Raw genomic sequence first — 14707 nt, 5'->3', positions numbered from 1 at the left:
TTAGTGGAAAGAGCCCGGGCTTGGGAGTCAGAGGTCGCGGGTTCTAATCCCGGCTCCGCCACTTGTCAGCTGTGTGACCTTGGGCACACTGTAAGTGCTTAATAAGTACCATTATTATACAGTGCTTTGCACATAGTAAGCGCTTAACAAATGCCATTATTATTATTGACAGGTGTGGAAACTGGGGCCCAGAGAAGTGAAGTGACTTACCCAAGGTCTCCCAGCAGAGGAGTGGCAGAGCCGGGATGAGAACCCTCGTCCCCTCTAAGTCCCAGGCCTGGGATATCGGCACTAGGCCGTGCTACTGTCAGGATGCCTCCCCCACAGCCCCGGCGAAGCCCCTGGAAGCCCCCCAAAGCCCCCCGCCTGCACCCACCTTGCCCGTAGAGTTCGATGAACCTCTTCTGGTACTGGCTGAGCTCGGCCCGGCAGGGCACTTCGTCGATCTTGCGCTGCAGGATGGCGATTTCCCGGTTCCTGCGGGCCTGGGATGCAGGGGAGGGAGGGGACACGCTTGGGGAGGGAAAGGGGACCCAAGCGTCCGGGACCCCCGGACTCCCTCCACGCTCAGGCCCTGGCCGGAGCGGTGCTCCGCGCTTCACGGACCCTCAACCCCGAAGCTTTGAACAACAGCATGTAAGGACGGTGCCCAGCACTGTCCTAAGCGCTGGAAGGGAAACAAGGTCATCAGGTTGTCCCCCGTGGGGCTCACGGTCTTCGTCCCCATTTGACAGATGAGGGAACTGAGGCCCGGAGAAGTGCAGTGACTCGTCCACGGTCGCGCGGCGGGCAAGCGGCGGAGGCGGGGTGAGTCTGGGCTCTACCCAGAGAAGCGGCGTGGCTCAGGGGAAAGAGCCCGGGCTTTGGAGTCAGAGGTCGTGGGTTCAAATTCCGGCTCCGCCACTTGTCAGCTGGGTGACTCTGGGCAAGTCACTTCCCTGGGCCTCAGTTCCCTCATCTGGAAAATGGGGATGAAGGCTGTGAGCCCCACGTGGGACAACCTGATCACCTTGTATCCCCCCCGCAGCGCTTAGAACAGTGCTTTGCACATAGTAAGCACTTAATAAATGCCATTATTATTATTATTACTGTTATTATTATTACTACTAACCACTAAGCCACGCTGCCGAGCACTGGGCAGCCTGGGGGGAGCACGAGGACCAGCCAATAGTAATAATAATAATAATAATGATGGCATTTGTTAAGCACTTACTACGTGCCAAGCACTGTTCTAAGTACTGTTCACCTTGGGGTGAACATCACCTTGGGGGTGTTATTGTTCACCTTGTAACCTCCCCAGTGCTTAGAACAGTGCTTTGCACATAGTAAGCGCTTTATAAATGCCATTATTATTATTATTATTATTATTATTATTATTACTGGGGGGGATACAAGGTCATCAGGTTGTCCCACGTGGGGCTCACAGTCTTCATCCCCATTTTCCAGATGAGGGAACTGAGGCCCAGAGAAGTGAAGTGACTTGCCCAAAGTCACACAGCTGACAAGTGGCGGAGCCGGGATTAGAACCCATGACCTCTGTCTCCCAAGCCCGCGCTCTTCCCACTGAGCCACGATGCTTCTCAAGACAGAATCACAGTGGTGGGGGCGGAGGGGGAGAACCGGATTTGGGCAAGGGTCTTGTGGGAGCGAGGGGGCGGCCAGCTTGGGCTGCAGTGGGAGGGCATTCGGCTAGACTGCGGAGAGCACCCTCAGGCCGGCCAGCCGGCCTCCTTTGGGGAAGCCCCGGGGCCGGGGCACTGGGGAGTCCTGGGGGAGAGGGAGCCCAGGGTGGGGAGTTGGGGGGTCTGGGGGTCAAGGGTCAGGGGTCAGGGGCCGGGGGTCGGGGACCACTGACCAGCAGGAGCCGGATTTTCTGGAGTTTGTCCTTCTCGGCTTGGTACTGGCGGCCGATCCTTCTCGCCGGCTCCTGAAGGCCGGAACCGCGGGGAGATGCACGGGGAGACGGCCGCAGGGACGGGCGGGGAGACAGTCGGGGAGACGGACAAGGAGACAGTCAGAGAGACGGACGGGGAGACAGTCGGAGAGACGGACGGGGAGACGGTCGGAGAGAGGGACGGGAAGACAGCCAGGGAAATGGACGGGGAGACAGATGGGGAGATGCATGGGGAGACAGCCGGAGAGACAGACAGGGAGACAGTCGGAGAGATGGACGGGGAGACAGTCAGAGAGATGGACGGGGAGACAGAGAGACGGACGGGGACATAGTCGGAGAGACGGATGAGGAGACAGCCAGGGAAATGGACGGGGAGACAGACGGGGAGATGCATGGGGAGACAGACGGAGAGACAGACGGGGAGACGGTTGGAGAAACGGACGGGGAGACAGCCAGAGGGACGGACAGGGAGACAGCCAGAGGGACGGACAGGGAGACAGCCGGAGAGACGGACAGGGAGACAGCCAGAGAGACGGACAGGGAGACAGCCGGAGAGACGGACAGGGAGACAGCCGGAGAGACGGACGGGGAGACAGCCGGAGGGAGGGACGGGGAGACAGCCGGAGGGAGGGACGGGGAGACAGCCGGAGGGAGGGACGGGGAGACAGCCGGAGAGACGGACGGGGAGACAGCCAGAGAGATGGACGGGGAGACAGCCGGAGAGACGGACAGGGAGACAGCCGGAGGGAGGGATGGACGGGGAGACAGCGGGAGGGAGGGATGGACGGAGAGACAGACAGGGAGACAGCCAGAGAGACAGACAGGGAGACAGTTAGAGAGACAGGCAGGGAGATAGCCGGAGAGACGGACGGGGAGACAGCCGGAGGGACGGACGGGGAGACAGCCGGAGGGACGGACGGGGAGACAGCCGGAGGGACGGACGGGGAGACAGCCGGAGGGACGGACGGGGAGACAGCCGGAGGGACGGACGGGGAGACAGCCAGAGAGACGGCCGGTCACCCGGGATACAGGGACACACACGAACCCCCAGAAAGTGCAGCCGCCCCGGACCGACACATGGCGGGCCCCAACAGAGACGCCGAGGCAGAGACGCCGAGACAGAGGGACGGGGCGAGACAGAGACACCGAGAGAGAGTGGGGCGGGCGAGACAGAGACACCGAGACAGAGACACAGCGAGAGATGGTTAGACAGCCACACCAAGATGGAGGGACAGGGTAAGGATAATGATGATGATAATTGTTAAGTGCTTATGACGTGCCGGGCACCGTACTAAGCGCTGGGGTAGATATGAGATAATCAGGTTGGACACAGTCTCTGTCCCACAGAGTCTCAATCCCCATTATCCAGATGAGGAAAACGAGGCCCAGGGAAGTGAAGTGACTTGCCCAAGGTCACGCAGAGGACGAGTGGTGAAGCCGGGATTAGAACCCACGTCCTCTGACTCCCAAGCCTGGGCTCTTTCCTCAAAGCACCGTTCTAAAGCGCTGGGGAGGATACAAGGTGATCTGGTTGTCCCACGTGGGGCTCACAGTCTTAATCCCCATTTTCCAGATGAGGGAACTGAGGCACAGAGAAGTTAAGTGACTTGCCCAAGGTCACACAGCTGACAAGTGGCGGAGGAAGAGGGCGAGACAGAGACACCAAGATACAGAGACAGGGAAAGAGGGGGAGACAGAGACACTGAGACAGAGACACCAAGGCGGAGGGAGAGGGTGAGACTGGACAGAGTCTGTATATATGTTTGTACATATTTATTACTCTATTTTATTTGTACATATCTATTCTATTTATTTTATTTTGTTAGCATGTTTGGTTTTGTTCTCTGTCTCCCCCTTTTAGACTGTGAGCCCACTGTTGGGTAGGGACCGTCTCTATATGTTGCCAATTTGTACTTCCCAAGTGCTTAGTACAGTGCTCTGCACATAGTAAGCGCTCAATAAATACGATTGATGATGATGATGATGATGATGACAGAGACGCCGAGATAGCGAGGCAGAGACAGAGCGAAATCAGAGAGGGAGCCAGAAAACCCGACAGAGACACCAGGAAGCCAACACGGAGGGAATGGGGTTGGCAGAGACTCAGAGACACAGAGACAGAGGGAGAAAGCGAGGCCAGAGGAACAGAGACATGCGGAAGCTAGAGAGACACAGAGCAAGGAAGGGGGAGTTAGGAGAGTCTACTGTGTGCGGAGCACTGCGCTAAGCACTGTGCTGAGCGCTACAGGGAGGATGATAGAGCAAGCAGCCACGGATCCTGCCCTCAAGGAGAAGGCAGGGAAACAGATACTCAAACACATTATATATGTATATATGTTTGTATATATTTATTACTCTATTGATTTATTTTACTGGTACATATTTATTCTATTTATTTTATTTTGTTAATATGTTTGGTTTTGTTCTCTGTCTCCCCCTTTTAGACTGTGAGCCCACTGTTGGGTAGGGACCGTCTCTCTATGTTGCCAATTTGTACTTCCCAAGCGCTTAGTACAGTGCTCTGCACACAGTAAGTGCTCAATAAATACGATTGAATGAATGAATGAATGAATTATAATAATAATGATGGCATTTGTTAAGCGCTTACTATGTTCAAAGCACTGTTCTAAAGCGCTGGGGAGGATACAAGGTGATCGGGTTGTCCCACGTGGGGCCCACAGTCTTAATCCCCATTTTCCAGATGAGGGAACTGAGGCACAGAGGAGTTAAGTGACTTGCCCAAGGTCACACAGCTGACAATTGGCGGAGACGGGATTTGAACCCACGACCTCTGACTCCCAAGCCCGGGCTCTTTCCATTGAGCCACGCTGCCTCTCCAGCAGCACGGGAAGACGGGAAGAGATAAAGGTGGATGGAAAGAGAGACACAGAGGGGTTTGTACTTCCCAAGCGCTTAGTATAGTGCTCCGTACACAGTAAGCACTCAAGCAGCGTGGCTCAGTGGAAAGAGCCCAGGCTTGGGAGTCAGAGGTCATGGGTTCGAATCCCGGCTCCGCCACTTAGCTGTGTGACCTTGGGCGAGCCACTTCACTTCTCTGGGCCTCAGCTACCTCATCTGGAAAATGGGGCTGAAGACTGTGAGCCCCACGTGGGACAACCTGATCACCTTGTATCCACCCCAGCGCTTAGAACAGTGCGTCGCTCATAGTAAGTGCTTAATAAATACTATCACTATTAATAAATACAATTGAATGAATGAGTGAGACTGAGACAGGGCAGTGAGACAAGACGGAGAGACGGTGAAGATAGACAGAGATGACAGAGATAGGGGAGGGAGAGAGAGACAGGGAAGACAGAGAGAGACAAAGAAGACGTAGATGGGAGAGAGAGACAAAGAAGACAGATGGGAGAGAGAGAGAGACAAAGAAGACAGAGAGAGATGGGAGAGAGAGAGAGACAAAGAGAGAGAGATGGGAGAGAGAGAGACAAAGAAGACAGAGATGGGAGTGAGAGAGACAAAGAAGACAGAGATGGGAGAGAGAGAGATAAAGAAGACAGAGAGAGATGGGAAAGAAAGAGACAAAGAAGACAGAGAGAGATGGGAGAGAGGGAGAGAGAGAGACAAAGAAGACAGAGAAAGATGGGAGAGAGAGAGAGCCAAAGAAGACAGAGAGAGATGGGAGAGAGAGAGACAAAGAATACAGAGAGAGATGGGAGAGAGAGACAAAGAAGACAGAGAGAGATGGAAGAGAGAGAGACAAGGAAGACAAGGGAGATGGGAGAGAGAGAGAGACAAAGAAGACAGAGAGAAATGGGGGAGAGAGAGAGACAAAATGACAGAGAGAGATGGGAGAGAGAGAGACAAAGAAGACAGAGAGAGATGGGAGAGAGAGAGACAAAGAAGACAGAGAGATGGGAGAGAGACAAAGAAGACAGAGAGATGGGAGAGAGACAAAGAAGACAGAGGTGGGAGAGAGAGGTGGGAGAGAGAGACAAAGAAGACAGAGGTGGGAGAGAGAGAGAGAGACAAAGAAGACAGAGAGAGATGGGAGAGAGAGAGAGACAAAGAAAACAGAGAGAGATGGGAGAGACAGAGAGAGATGGGAGAGAGAGAGAGACAAAGAAGACAGAGATGGGAGAGAGAGAGAGACAAAGAAGACACAGAGAGAGACAAAGAAGACAGAGAGAGATGGAAGAGAGAGAGATGGGAGAGACAAAGGAGACACAGATGGGAGAGAGAGAGAGACAAAGAAGACAGAGAGAGATGGGAGAGAGAGAGAGAGACAAAGAAGACAGAGAGGGGGGAGAGAGAGACAAAGAAGACAGAGAGAGAGGGGAGAGAGAGAGACAAAGACAGAGAGAGGGGGGAGAGAGAGAGAGACAAATAAGACAGAGAGAGATGGGAGAGAGACAAAAGACAGAGAGAGATGGGGAGAGAGACAAAGAGAGAGATGGGAGAGAGAGAGACAAAGAAGACAGAGAGAGATGGGGAGAGAGACAAAGAGAGAGATGGGAGAGAGAGAGACAAAGAAGACAGAGAGAGATGGGAGAGAGAGACAAAGAAGACAGAGGTGGGAGAGAGAGGTGGGAGAGAGAGACAAAGAAAGAGGTGGGAGAGAGAGACAAAGAAGACAGAGAGATATGGGAGAGAGAGAGAGACAAAGAAGACAGAGAGATATGGGAGAGAGAGAGAGACAAAGAAGACAGAGAGAGATGGGAGGGAAAGACAAAGAAGACAGAGAGAGATGGGAGAGAGAGAGACAAAGACAGAGAGAGATGGGAGAGAGAGAAAGATGACAGAGAGAGATGGGAGAGAGAGAGACAAGGAAGACAGAGATGAGAGAGAAAGAGAGAGACAAAGAAGACAGAGAGAGATGGGAGAGAGACAAAGAAGACAGAGAGATGGGAGACAGAGAGAGACAAAGAAGACAGAGATGGGAGAGAGAGAGAGAGACAAAGAAGACAGAGAGATGGGAGAGAGAGAGAGAGACAAAGAAGACAGAGTGAGATGGGAGAGAGAGAGACAAAGAAGACAGAGAGAGATGGGAGAGAGAGACAAAGAAGACAGAGAGAGATGGGAGAGAGAGAGAGAGAGACAAAGAGGACAGAGAGAGATGGGAGGGAGAGACAAAGAAGACAGAGAGAGATGGGAGAGAGAGAGAGAGAGACAAAGAGGACAGAGAGAGATGGGAGAGAGAGACAAAGATGACAGAGTGGTGGGAGAGAGACAAAGAAGACAGAGAGAGGTGGGAGAGAGGTGGGAGAGAGAGACAAAGAAGACAGAGAGATGGAAGAGAGAGAGAGAGACAAAGAAGACAGAGAGAGATGGGAGAGAGAGAGACAAAGAAGACAGAGAGAGATGTGAGAGAGAGACAAAGACAGAGAGAGGTAGGAGAGAGGTGGGAGAGAGGTGGGAGAGAGAGACAAAGAAGACAGAGAGAGATGGAAGAGAGAGAGAGAGACAAAGAAGACAGAGAGATGGGAGAGAGAGACAAAGAAGACAGAGAGAGATGGGAGAGAGAGAGATAAAGAAGACAGAGAGAGGGGAGAGAGAGAGAAAGAAGACAGAGAGAGATGGGAGAGAGACAAAGAAGACAGAGAGAGATGGGAGAGAGAGAGACAAAGAAGACAGAGATGGGAGAGAGCGACAAAGAAGACAGAGAGATGGGAGAGACAGAGAGACAAAGAAGACAGAGAGAGATGGGCAAGAGAGAGACAAAGAAGACAGAGAGATGGGAGAGAGAGAGAGACAAAGAAGACAGAGAGATGGGAGAGAGAGAGACAAAGAAGACAGAGAGATGGGAGAGAGAGAGACAAAGAAGACAGAGAGATGGGAGAGAGAGAGAGACAAAGAAGACAGAGAGAGATGGGCGAGAGAGGCAAAGAAGACAGAGATGGGAGAGAGAGAGACAAAGAAGACAGAGAGATGGGAGAGAGACAAAGAGACAAAGAAGACAGAGATGGGAGAGAGACAAAGAAGACAGAGAGAGATGGGAGAGAGAGAGACAAAGAAGACAGAGATGGGAGAGAGAGAGAGACAAAGAAGACAGAGAGAGATGGGAGAGAGACAGAGAGAGAGAGAGAGAGACAAAGACAGAGATGGGAGAGAGACAAAGAAGACAGAGAGAGATGGGAGAGACAGAGACAGACAAAGAAGACAGAGAGAGATGGGAGAGAGAGAGACAAAGACAGAGAGAGATGGGAGAGAGAGAGAGACAAAGAAGACAGAGATGGGAGAGACAAAGAAGACAGAGAGAGATGGGAGAGAGAGAGACAAAGAAGACAGAGAGAGATGGGAGAGAGAGAGAAAAACAAAGAAGACAGAGAGTTGGGGGAGAGAGAGAGAGAGAGAGAGAGAGAAAGGGGCAGACAGAGACAGGACAAGAAGCGGCACAGCCCCTGGAGGGGAAGACCACCCCACCTCCCACCCTGGGAGCGGCTGTGAGTTCGAATGGCGCCCCGCGGGGTGGATCTCTCACCTCATCCTCGCCGCCCTCGGCAGCCCCGGCCTTGAGACTCTCGATGTTCTGCTTGAGGCGAGACATCTCCTCCTGGAAAATCACCGGACCCCATCAGACTACCCCCCACCAGGGACACCACCCCCCGCAACTACCCCCGGGGTCCACCCAAGCCCCCCTCAACCACCCCCAAGCCCTCCCTCCTCCCTCCCCCCATAACCTCCAAGCATCTCTGACCCCCGGCCCACATCCTGCCTCCGCCCCAGAACGCCCTCCCTCCTCAAATCCCCCAGACAATGACTCTCCCCCCACTTCAAAGCCTTATTGAAGACCCACCTCCTCCAGGAGGTCTTCCCGGACTAAGCCCCACTTTTCCAGTAAGCGCTTAATAAATACGGTTCGGCAGAGTCAGAGTGAACGTGGCAAAAATGAAAACTTCCCCCGAGTGGGGTTAATAATAATAACTAATAGCAATTAAGGCATTTGTTAAGCGCTTACTATGTGCCAGCCACTGTACTAAGCGCTGGATGGAAGCAAATCAGGTTGGACACAGTCCCTGTCCCCTGTGGGGCTCACAGTCCCCATCCCCATTTTCATTCATTTATTTATTCAATCGTATTTAATAATAATAATAATAGCATTTATTAAGCGCTTACTATGTGCAAAGCACTGTTCCAAGCACTGGGGAGGTTACAAGGTGATCAGGTTGTCCCACATGGGGTTTACAGCCTTAATATCCATTTTACAGATGAGTTAACTGAGGCCCAGAGAAGTGAAGTGACTTGCCCCAAGTCACACAGCTGACAAGTGGCGGAGCCGGGATTTGAACCCCTGACCTCTGACTCCAAAGCCCGGGCTCTTTCCACTGAGCCACGTTGCTTTATTGAGCGCTTACTGTGTGCAGAGCACTGTACTAAGCGCCTGGCAACTGAAGCGATTTGCTCGAGGTCACAAAGGAGACAAGCGGTGGAGCCGGGATTAGAACTCGTGACCTCCGGACCGCCCGGCTAGGGCTCTAACCACTATGCTGTGATACTCCCAAAGATTCTCCTTGTCAGTCTGCGTTTTCCCGGCTCTGATTGTGCGACGACCTTCATCTTAATCTTTTCTATCCCCCGATCTCTTTTCTTTTGTGGTATTTGTTAAGCGCTTACTCTGTGCAAGGTACTGTCCTAAGCGCTGGGCTGGATCCAAGCTCATCAGGTTGGACACAGTCCCTGTCCCACTTGGGGCTCACAGTCTTCATCCCCATTCTACAGATGAGGAAACTGAGGCCCAGAGAAGTGAAGTGACTTGCCCAAGGTTCAATTGTATTTATTGAGCGCTTACTGTGTGCAGAGCACTGTACTAAGCGCTTGGGAAGTCCAAGTTGGCAACATCTAGAGACGGGTCCCTACCCAACAGTGGGCTCACAGTCTAGAAGGGGGAGACAGCGAACAAAATAGAACATATTAAACAAGATAAAATAAAGAGAATAAATATGTACAAATAAAATAGAGTGATAAATCCGTACAAACATATATACATATATACAGTTGCTGTGGGGAGGGGAAGGAGGTAAGGTGGGGGGGATGGGGAGGGGGAGGAGGGGGAGAAGAAGGAGGGGGCTCAGTCTGGGAAGGCCTCCTGGAGGAGGTGAGCTCTCAGTAATAATAATAATAATAATAATAATGGCATTTATTAAGCGCTTACTATGTGCAAAGCACAGTACCCAGTAGGTGCTCAAGAAATAGTAATAATAATAATAATGATGGTATTTGTTAAGTGCTTACTATATGCTGAACACTGTTGTAAGTACTGGGGGGGATACAAGGTGATCACGTGGTGTCCCACATGGGGCTCCCAGTCTTCATCCCCATTTAACAGATAATAATAATGATGGCATTTATTAAGTGCTTACCATGTGCAAAGCACTGTTCTAAGCGCTGGGGAGGTTACAAGGGGATCAGGTTGTCCCACGGGGGGCACAAAGTCTTAACTCCCATTTTGCAGATGAGGGAACTGAGGCCCAGAGAAGTGAAGGGACTCGCCCAAAGTCACCCAGCTGACAAGTGGCGTTGCCGGGATTAGAACCCACGACCTCCCTCGTCTTTGCTGAGCACCGCCAAAGCCCCCCGGAAGAGGTCAAATCTCCCGCGCCCCTCCCCGGGTCTCCCCGGAGACCCCAGGACAAGGTCAGATGATAATGATGGTATTTGCTAAGCGTCGGACACTGTACTAAGCATCAGTACTAAGTACTAATGCTAGCCTTCTCCCTGGGCCTCCATTTCGCCTGTTTATTCATTCATTCATTCAGTCGTATTTATTGAGCGCTTACTGTGTGCAGAGCACTGTACTAAGCGCTTGGGAAGTACAAGACAAAAGAGCAAAGAGAAGCAGTGTGGCTCACTGGAAAGAGCCCAGGCTCTGGAGTCAGTGGTCGTGGGTTCAAATCCCGGCTCTGCCAATTGTCAGCTGTGTGACCTTGGGCGAGTCGCTTCACTTCTCTGGGCCTCAGTTCCCTCATCTGGAAAATGGGGGTTGACTGTGAGCCCCCCGTGGGACCACCTGATCACCTTGTATCCCCCCCCCAGCGCTTAGAACAGTGCTTTGCACATAGTAAGCGCTTAATAAATGCCATTATTATTATTATTATTACAAGTTGGCAACGTCTAGAGACGGTCCCCACCCAACAGCGGGCTCACAGTCTAGAAGGGGGAGACGGAGAACAAAACCAAACATATTAACAAAATAAAATAAATAGAATAAACATGTCCAAATAAAATAGAGTAATAAATCCGTACAAACATATATGCATATATACGGGTGCTGTGGGGAGGGGAAGGAGGTAAGGCGGGGGGGGTGGGCAAGCGCTTAGTACAGTGCTCTGCACACAGTAAGCGCTCAATAAATACGATTGATTGATTGATGGGGAGGGGGAGGAGGGGGAGAGGAAGGAGGGGGCTCAGTCTGGGAAGGCCTCCTGAGCCTATCTCACCGCCGACCCCCGACCCACATCCCGCCTCTGGCCCGGAACGCCCTTCCATCATCATCAATCGTATTTATTGAGCGCTTACTATGTGCAGAGCGCTGTACTAAGCGCTTGGGAAGTACAAATTGGCAACATACAGAGACAGTCCCTACCCAACAGTGGGCTCACAGTCTCCCAAACAATGACTCTCCCTCCGCTTCAAAGCTTTATCGAAGGCCCACCTCCTCCAGGAAGCCTTCCCTGAGTGCGCCCTCCTCTCCTCTTCTCCCCCTCCCTTCTGCGCCGCTCTGACTCGCTCCCTTTCTTCATCCTCCCTCCCACCCCCACACCCCTTACGGATAGATCTATGTATAAATATATCTGTAATTTACCTATTTATATTAATGTCTGTCTCCCCCTCTAGACTGAGAGCTCGCTTTGGGTAGGAATGTGTCTGTTTGTTGCTGCAGAGAAGCAGCGTGGCTCGGTGGAAAGGGCCCGGGCTTTGGAGTCAGAGGTCATGGGTTCAAATCCTGGCTCCCCCAATTATCAGCTGTGTGACTTTGGGCAAGTCACTTCACTTCTCTGGGCCTCAGTTCCCTCATCTGTAAAATGGGGATGAAGACTGTGAGCCCCCCGTGGGACAACCTGATCACACTGTAACCTCCCCAGCATTAGGACAGTGCTTTGCATATAGTAAGTGCTTAATAAGTGCCATTATTATTATTACACTGTTCTCTCCCAAGCGCTTACTACAGGGCCTTGCACACAGTAAGCGCTCAATAAATACGACTGAACAATAATAATAATTACGGTGTCTGTTAAGCGTTTACTACGTGCCAAGCACTGTTCTAAACACTGGGGTAGACGTAAGGTGATCAGGTTGTCCCGCGTGGGGCTCACAGTCTTCATCCCCGTTTTCCAGACGAGGTCACTGAGGCCCAGAGAAGTGAAGCGGCTTGCCCAAGGTCAACACAGCGGACAAGTGGCAGAGCTGGGATTAGAACCCACGACCTCTGACTCCCAAGCCCGGGCTCTTTCCACTAGGCCATACTGGCATAATGACTTTTAGACTGTGAGCCCACTGTTGGGTAGGGACTGTCTCTATATGTTGCCAACTTGTACTTCCCAAGCGCTTAGTCCAGTGCTCTGCACACAGTAAGCGCTCAATAAATACGATTGACTGAATGAACGAATCGGGGTGGATACAAGCAAACTGACCGAGTCCCACTTTTCCTCATCTCCCGCTCCCTTCGGCGTCGCCCTGACTCGCTCCCTTTCTTCCTCCCCCATCCCAGCCCCACACCACTCACGTCCACCTCCCTCATTTATTCATTTCTATTCATGTCTGTCAATCAATCAATCAATCGTACTTATTGAGCGCTTACTGTGTGCAGAGCACTGGACTAAGCGCTTGGAAAGTACAAGTCTGTCTCCCCTCTAAACTGTCAGTTCGCAGTGGGCAGGGATTGTCTCTCTTTATTGCTGAACTGTGCTTTCCCAAGCGCTTAGTCCAGTGCTCTGCACACCCCCTCGTCCCCCTCTCCATCCCCCCATCTTACCTCCTTCCCTTCCCCACAGCACCTGTATATATGTACATATGTTTGTACAGATTTATTACTCTATTTATTTATTTTACTTGTACATATCTACTCTATTTTGTTAGTATGTTTGGTTTTGTTCTCTGTCTCCCCCTTTTAGACTGTGAGCCTAATGTTGGGTAGGGACTGTCTCTATATGTTGCCAATTTGTACTTCCCAAGTGCTTAGTACAGTGCTCTGCACATAGTAAGCGCTCAATAAATACGATTGATGATGATGATGATGACGGCCGGCGCTTAATAAATACGATCGAATGAATGAATGAATGAGTGGGACGGGGTCAGATCTGGTTGCGGGCCAGGCGGCGGTCGTCCCCCGAGCCCCCGAAGCCCCCTCGGCCCGACCCAGGGTGGGCACTGACCCGACAGTGAGCGCGGAATTCCTGCTCCTGGTTCTTCAGTCCGTCGTTCACGGCCACCAGGGCCCGGAGCTGCTGCAGCGTGCTGGGAGGGAGACACGTTCATTCATTCACTCAATCCTATTTATTGAGCGCTTACTGGGTGCAGAGCACTGGACTAAGCGCTTGGGAAGTCCAAGATGGCGACATCTAGAGACGGTCCCTACCCAACAGCGGGCTCACAGTCTAGAAGGGGGAGACAGGGAACAAAACATATTAACAAAATAAAATAAATAGAATAAATATGTACAAGTAAAATAGAGTAATAAATATGTACAAACATATATACATCTATACAGGTGCTGTGGGGAGGGGAAGGAGGTAAGGCGGGGGATGGGGAGGAGGGGGAGAGGAAGGAGGGGGGGCTGAGCGCACTGTCCCACCAGACAGGAGGGTCTGAGCGCAACGTGCTGGGAGACACAAGGGTCTGAGTGCAGCGTGCCAGGAGACACAAAGGGCTGAGCACAACATGCCAGGAGACATGAAGTTCTGAGTGCAACGTGCGGGGAGATATGAGGGTCTGAGCACAATGTGCTGGGAGACACAAAGGGCTGAGCACAACATGCCGGGAGACACTAGGGTCTGAGTGCAACGTGCCGGGAGACACAAGGGTCTGGGCACAATGCCCTGGGAGACACGAGGGTCTGAGCGTAATGTGCCGGGAGACATGAGGGTCTGAGCGCAATGTGCCATGCCGGGAGTCATGAGGGTCTGAGCGCAACGTGCCAGGAGACATGAGGGTCTGAGCGCAATGCGCCTGGAGACATGAGGGTCTGAGCGCAATGTGCCGGGAGACACGAGGGTCTGAGCGCAATGTGCCGGGAGACACGAGGGTCTGAGCGCAATGTGCCGGGAGACACGAGGGTCTGAGTGCAATGTGCCGGGAGACACGAGGGTCTGATCACAATATGCCGGGAGACACGAGGGTTTGAGCGCAACGTGCCGTGCTGGGAGACACGAGGGTCTGAGCGCAACATGCCGGGAGACACGAGGGTCTGAGCGCAACATGCCGGGAGACATGAGGGTCTGAGCGTAACATGCCGGGAGACACGAGGGTCTGAGCGCAACGTGCCGGGAGACACGAGGGTCTGAGCGCAACATACTGGGAGACAGAAGGGTCTGAGCGCAATGTGCCGGGAGACACGAGGATCTGAGTGCAATGCCCCTTTTAGACTGTCCCCTTTTAGACTGTGAGCCCACTGTTGGGTAGGGACTGTCTCTATATGTTGCCAATTTGTACTTCCCAAGCGCTTAGTACAGTGCTCTGCACATAGTAAGCGCTCAATAAATACGATTGTTGATGATGATGATGATGAGACATGAAGGGTTGAGTGCAATGTGCCGGGAGACAAGAGGGTCTGAGAACAACGTGCCAGGAGACATGAGGGGCAGAGAGCAATGTGCTGGGAGACACGAGGGTCTGAGTGCAACGCGCCAGGAGACATGA

The 14707-nt window shown here is 52.4% G+C and overlaps 1 protein-coding gene across 2 annotated transcripts in view; it reads right to left on the bottom strand.

Moving 5' to 3' along the window:
* Positions 1–14707, bottom strand: part of CCDC93 (coiled-coil domain containing 93) — a 74064-nt gene that overhangs the window by 12800 nt on the left and 46557 nt on the right. For both annotated transcript variants that reach the window (XM_038751537.1, XM_038751545.1), the window contains 4 exons: positions 13225–13306; positions 8334–8405; positions 1856–1927; positions 377–485 (listed from right to left, as the gene is read on the bottom strand). In XM_038751537.1, the coding sequence (XP_038607465.1) occupies positions 377–485; positions 1856–1927; positions 8334–8405; positions 13225–13306 (335 nt within the window). The remainder of the gene's footprint in view (positions 1–376; positions 486–1855; positions 1928–8333; positions 8406–13224; positions 13307–14707) is intronic.

The sequence above is a fragment of the Tachyglossus aculeatus genome, chromosome 1 (genome assembly GCF_015852505.1).
Source record: "Tachyglossus aculeatus isolate mTacAcu1 chromosome 1, mTacAcu1.pri, whole genome shotgun sequence".
NCBI classification, from domain to species: Eukaryota; Metazoa; Chordata; class Mammalia; order Monotremata; family Tachyglossidae; genus Tachyglossus; species Tachyglossus aculeatus.
Note: the sequence above shows the minus strand (reverse complement) of the source record. Positions and strands in the feature narration are given on the sequence as shown.